The 5944-nt window shown below is 48.7% G+C and overlaps 1 protein-coding gene across 1 annotated transcript; it reads left to right on the top strand.

The window, feature by feature from the left end:
* Positions 1–2789: 2789 nt before the first annotated feature.
* Positions 2790–4789, top strand: LOC109766707 (transcription factor MYBS2). Its single transcript, XM_020325489.4, has 5 exons — positions 2790–3280; positions 3678–3907; positions 4007–4084; positions 4179–4232; positions 4336–4789. Exons 1-5 carry the CDS (start codon positions 3019–3021, stop codon positions 4513–4515), a joined length of 804 nt encoding a protein of 267 aa, XP_020181078.1. The 5' UTR covers positions 2790–3018; the 3' UTR covers positions 4516–4789.
* The last annotated feature ends 1155 nt before the right edge of the window (positions 4790–5944 follow it).

The following is a 5944-nucleotide window of genomic DNA, read 5'->3' on the forward strand; positions in this document are numbered from 1 at the left end:
ATGTCGACTATATGATACTTCACCATCTTTGGGACTAAGGGGATGCATTGTGGAGTAGTTATTAGTTGATGGGTTGCTAGAGTGACAGAAGGTTAAACCCTAGTTTATGCGCTATTCCGTAAGGGGCTGATTTAGATCCATATGTTTAATGCTATGGTTAGATTTTATCTTAATTCTTCTTTCGTAGTTGCGGATGCTTGCGAGAGGGGTTAATCATCAGTGGGAGGCTTGTTCAAGTAAGAACAGCACCCAGGCACCGGTCCACCCATATATCAAATTATCAAAGTAGCGAACGTGAATCAAACAAACATGATGAAAGTGACTAGATGAAGTCCTCGTGTGTCCTCGAGAACGTTTTACTTATTATGAGAGACCGTTCCAGCCTGTCCTTTGATACAGAAAGGATTGGGCTACCTTGCTGCACTTTCGTTGCCGTTACTATTACTTGCTCGTTACAAATTATCTTGCTATCAAACTATCTGTTACCGACAATTTCAGTACCTGCAAAAAATACCTTGTTGAAAACCGCTTGTCATTTCCTTCTGCTCCTTGTTGGCTTCGACACTCTTACTTATCGAAAGGACTAAGAATGATCCCCTATTGTTGTGGGTCATCACATAGACTTCCAAATATCAACTGGGTATGAATCCATGGCACATTTAGCATAAGTTGAGTATGGGAGGAAAAACATAGTAAGTCCATTGGGGCATTTTATCTTGCGCCCCACAAGTTTCATCAGGTCTCCAACATTGTCTTCGGAGCCCAATGCTTTTCGGCTGGAGACCCGATCCTGAAAGAGAATTTAATTCTTCTTAACCACCCACATTTGAAGGGGTGGCTTAGAAGCAATAAGTCTAAGTGCAACATTTGAGAATTTTGGCTTCGAAGCCCTAGCAAATAGTTTCGCGGACGGTGAATAGTACTCAAATGGATAAGCAGAAAAGTTCTTCGATTTGTGAACATAGTGGTTCAAAGAATTATGCTCATATTCATGAGCCTGATGGTAGTTTCCCTGCAAAACATTGGCGTTAGGGTGACCATATGAGGTCTTCTTCCTGTATGAAGACTCTGGGCCATATGAAGCCTTTGGTCTGGGTTTGTATTCTTCCCAGGTGGTGTCATGATGACATTTAGGGGAAGCTTTTCAAGAAGACTTTTAGGAACCCAGATCTTCTTCATAGGGGACCCATTCCTGCAGTTAGTTCCAATAAACCTGGCAAACACTTCACCATTCTAATTTTTTATGAGGGCGACGGCGTGGATGGGGAAGCAAGGGTGGAGGACGGCGACGTCTCAGACGCGGGAAATGGAGGACGGACGCGGGGGGGGGGGGGGGGGGTGGCAATCGATTTGATGGACTTGGTCAATTTGGTGAAATTTGGGGTGGGTTGTTCTATCTGGTCCGACGTGGTGAAACGTGTCCTTGCTTGTTCAGACTTCCCCATATCTGCCCCATATATGAGCTGGATATGAGGGGTGTCGGTCAGTCCGAACAAATAGGGTCGGTTCAAGGGGGCGGCTAGGTCGCGATCCAGTGACCAATCACTAACCGTGCCTTCCGCCTCGACGTACCGGGGGCATTTGCGGAGCCCAGCTAAGATGCTCTTAGATACTGATATATATCCAACGTTTGAAAATGTGGCTAGAAAACATGAAATACAATCGCATATCATGTACTGGTGACTAGAGTCATGAAACTTCAAAATGGTGAAGTTGTCACATGCATCTCGCTATCAAAGGAAACATCATCTCCCACTAGGAGATCTTCTGATTTAACGAGGCATCATATATATCAAGCCTGGGGTTTGGATATAATCAATCACCCCTAAATAAACCAACCAATGGCTTGTTCTCATAAAACTTGTGGTTTTGCATAGCTACAACATTATAGGTCATGGCCTTTCAATGTATTTGCTAGCACGCAATCGCCTAGGCTTGTGCTAAGTTTAAGGTGATATTTGCAGACATATGATTTACTTTAGGATCCATACATTTATTTCTCGTGAGAGCAGCACACAAACTCTTATGTGGTTCGGTGGTGACGAAAGAGGACTTGAAGGTGGTGGCTAAGCCGCGGAGGTTAGGGACAAATACGTAGGTTGGGCAGCAGCCTCCGAGATGAGGTAGGAGAATATACCCTAATTTTTGTTACTGGAGTTATGGTTTGCGATGGGGGTACATGTGGAGGTGGCAAGAGGGTGATGCCGTGGGGCGGGGCGGGTATGAGGAGGCCAACGGTAGCAGTGTTGATGGTGATGTCAGCTAATAGGCGGGAAAATAAGAAGTGATGATGCTTTTTGGATACAGTGAATAAACGGGGAATGAGAATGATAGTGGTGTTCTATAGTGCAGTAAGGCATGGCGGCAGCGGGCGTAGCAAGGGGATGGTCCACCGTGCAATTTCTTCATAGCCTATGTATCGCATAAAGTAATACTCCCTTCGTTCCTAATTATAAGTTGTTTTAGAGATTTCAATAAAGACTACATACGGATGCATATAGACATATTTTAGAGTGTGATTCACTCATTTTGTTCTGTATGTACTTCGCATTTTGGAATCTCTAAACAGACTTATATTTATGAACGAAGGGAGTAATTTTTGAAAAATTAATATTGAAACGAAGGCAGAAGATTAAGGAGCGAAGCATTTATGCTTGTGCTAAAAGTATGGAAATTTTTGGAATTAAAAGCCTACTCCAGAAAGTAAGTCGTGGAGAAAAAAAAATACACATACAGCAAGGAAAAAACAAAAACAAGGACGCGCTTATAAATGGAGAAGGAGGGGAGACGGTAGCAGGTGCCTGTAAGTAGGCAGTGAGGACAAAGCCACCCACCCACCAAGAGTCAGTCTCTCCCGGTCCCGGCTCTCCCTCCCTCCCTCCCCTCGTGCGGTAGCCTCCAAATCATCCAACGTCCAATCCACTTCCAACAAGATACCGCCACCATCCTCCGCCTGATCCGACCTCTCTTCCATCAGCGACAGCGACCTCGCAACCCCCGGCTCCATCGGGCGAGGGAATGGAGGAGGAGGGCGCGAGGAAGGCGGTGCTCTTCAGGCTGTTCGGCGTCGAGGTCCGCGGCGCGGAGGAGGATGATGACGCGGAGCCCATGGAGCTCAAGAAGAGCACCAGCATGCCCAACCTCGCCTGCGCCTCCATCGTCCCGATTCTCCTGCCCGGCGAGGCCAGCAACGACAAGGGCTACGCCTCCGACGACGGCGAGCTGGCGTCCACGCCGCAGCTCAAGCGCCGCCGCCGCAAGGCCCAGGAGCGCAAGAAAGGTAACACGATTGACCTCCATCTGGATCACGCACGGTTTCTTGATTTCTTCTACCCTCCTGTCTTGCACAACCCGTAGAGAGCTCTACTGTTCCATTCATTCATGTGGTTTACAGATTCCTGCAATTATTGAGGTGTTTTTGGGCATAATCATCTGATCGCTTAATTAACTAATACTGATTTGCGAGTGGAAATTTTGTCCTGGGTCAAAGAAATCAAGAAACTGAGTTGAAACCATCATGACCTTTATGTATCATCAAAGTGTAGTATTAGTAGTAGTTGATGGATCTTACTATCCCAGCTGAATAACAATTTGATTAGTCGCTCCGTGTTGCTTCCTAGTAGAAGTCCTAGTACGATGAATCATGCCGCAAGTGGTTGATTGAGATTCTGTTTCAGGGATTCCATGGACCGAGGAGGAGCACAGGAAGTTCCTGGAGGGTCTGAAGCAGCTGGGCAAGGGGGACTGGAGAGGCATCTCCAAGAACTTCGTCACCACCAGGACGGCCACGCAGGTGGCCAGCCACGCCCAGAAGTACTTCCTCCGGCAGACCAACCCCGGCAAGAAGAAGCGCCGGGCCAGCCTCTTCGACGTCGGCATCCCCGCCGGCCACAGCTACGACGATCAGGTGCTCGGATCCAGCCCAGTTCGCGCCAAGCACTCCAAACATCCATCGGATCGTGCAGCAGCTAATATATGCACTCTACTGAATTTAATTTGGTTTCAGCTGCCAAGTCCTCAGAGTGTTGGAACCAAGCTTGCTCCTGCTGAGAAGATACTCCACACCGACCGCGGCGACGTGCCGGTAAATTCCACAGAATTCCCGTTTCATCTTGTTTCCTGCTAGATCGAGTTTCCGTTTTGTCTGAACACTGACTGAATCTTGAACCTCGCCTCAGCTACCAAGTTATCCTGGAGGCATCAGGGGCAACAGCAACAACATCCAGATGCAGGTAAAGCCATTTAGCACCTTTAGTTACATCTGACAACATCTTCTGATGTAGTAACCACAGTGTGAGCAAAGCTTTACACCAACCGGGTCCTTTCTTCTGGCAGGTTGAAGAACTAACTGACCATGTGAAGAAGAGATCAAAGTTCCCCACCGGGACGTCGCTGGCCGCCATGGCTGCCTCCGGGCTGGAGCTGGCAATGTCTTCATCTGCCAGCAGCATCCTGGAGCTCAGCATCGCGCCTCCTCGCTGCTACGGCGCGGTCGACGCCATCAAGGTGCTGTGATCGATCCCCGGCTGCCAGGCCTGGCCGAAGGGATTGATCTGATCTGCACCACCACCAGCTTAGCTTCATGTGGCATCCCTGTTCTTGTTGCCGTGCTAACTTCGTTGTCCGTCGATCGTCCTAGTAGCTTTTTCAGCTAGTGTATGGAGTAAAATACATAAGAATTGCTTGCTTTGGTACAAGTTGGTGAAGGGAAACCAGAGAGGATATGTAGTAGGTTTGTCTGTAATGTATGGTTACCAAGTTAATTAATGTTATCAGTGCTTGCATCGCATGGAGATATCACCGAGATATTGGCATTGGCGTTGGAAGGGCCCCCATGGCATCGCGCTCATGAATTGAATCACGCAAGAAGTGGGGTTGGTTTCTTGTTGCCATCTGAGGAGGCAGCGATGACAGGAGAGGACGGCTTCTTTCTCTGCCCGTGTGGCTCTGAGCTTCCAATGGCTTCAATAATTGGGCTCTGCCTGCACTTTGCTCTCCATGTCCACTCACTCATCGGTCCATGGCACGGCAACATCAGTCGGGCGTGCTACGGGCATGCGATATCCTCCTGTCTCCTGGCAGTTGTGATGCTAGCAAAGGGAAGTGGACAGAAGCAACTAGCGAAACCGTGCCAAACTCAGATTTTTCCTTTGCTGTCGGATCATGTTGGCTGCACGAGCCGTGCATAACCGACATGTGCGCGGCGTGATTTCATCATCTCCTCGAGATAATCACGATCGCAAAACCTCGTCCGTTCATTCGAAAAGAAAGCCTTCCACCCGGTTGACAGCTAAAGGAAACTGAGATGCCTACCCAGTCCCCATTCGGTGACGGACGAATTCCGCACGGAACAGCTCGATCCTCATAGGAATCGACAAGATTTTACGGCACTCGCACGCAAACCGGTTTGGTACGCGTATGTGATATCACATCATGTGCATGCTCATAGTCCACATCTACAGCAGCGCCGGGGGGAAAGGATAGAAGGATGGGTGTGATGGAATCGCGGATAGGATGTGTGGATATCTCGATAGGGCGACCAGTGGCCCGAATTATTGACCTCCTTTTGCCAAGACGCACGCACGCACGCACTCGTGGCTCCCAACTGAGCGAGCGCTGCTGCTGCTGTTGCTGTTGCCTGGCCTTTTCGCGGTCGCGGCCCACCAGCGGTTGCCGGTGGGAGGTCGACGACAGGCGCGCAGCAAAAGGAGAGGAGGATAGGTAAACTAATGGCGGCAAGGATCATGAGATAGCGCCGCTTTCTCGGGATTGGGGTGATATCATCTTTTGACAAGTAGAAAATGATAATGTCGAGTGTTGTTTCTTTCAACAGCGAGAGAAAAAGATAACGTGGAGTCTCTTTCTCCCCTGGCGGCCTAGCGCAGCGTCGTTCCTTTGGAGAAAAAGAAATAACTTTTTCTTTGGATGAATAGGGAGGAAGGAA

The sequence above is a fragment of the Aegilops tauschii genome, chromosome 1 (assembly GCF_002575655.3).
Source record: "Aegilops tauschii subsp. strangulata cultivar AL8/78 chromosome 1, Aet v6.0, whole genome shotgun sequence".
NCBI classification, from domain to species: Eukaryota; Viridiplantae; Streptophyta; class Magnoliopsida; order Poales; family Poaceae; genus Aegilops; species Aegilops tauschii.

What these genes read in the sequence shown, in the direction of transcription:
- LOC109766707 (XM_020325489.4), top strand. Translation starts at nt 3,019, where the DNA reads ATGGAGGAGGAGGGCGCGAGGAAGGCGGTGCTCTTCAGGCTGTTCGGC. An exon ending in GGCCCAGGAGCGCAAGAAAG is followed by an intron (nt 3,281 to 3,677) that starts GTAACACGATTG and finishes ATTCTGTTTCAG; the next exon opens with GGATTCCATGGACCGAGGAG. An exon ending in CCGACCGCGGCGACGTGCCG is followed by an intron (nt 4,085 to 4,178) that starts GTAAATTCCACA and finishes ACCTCGCCTCAG; the next exon opens with CTACCAAGTTATCCTGGAGG.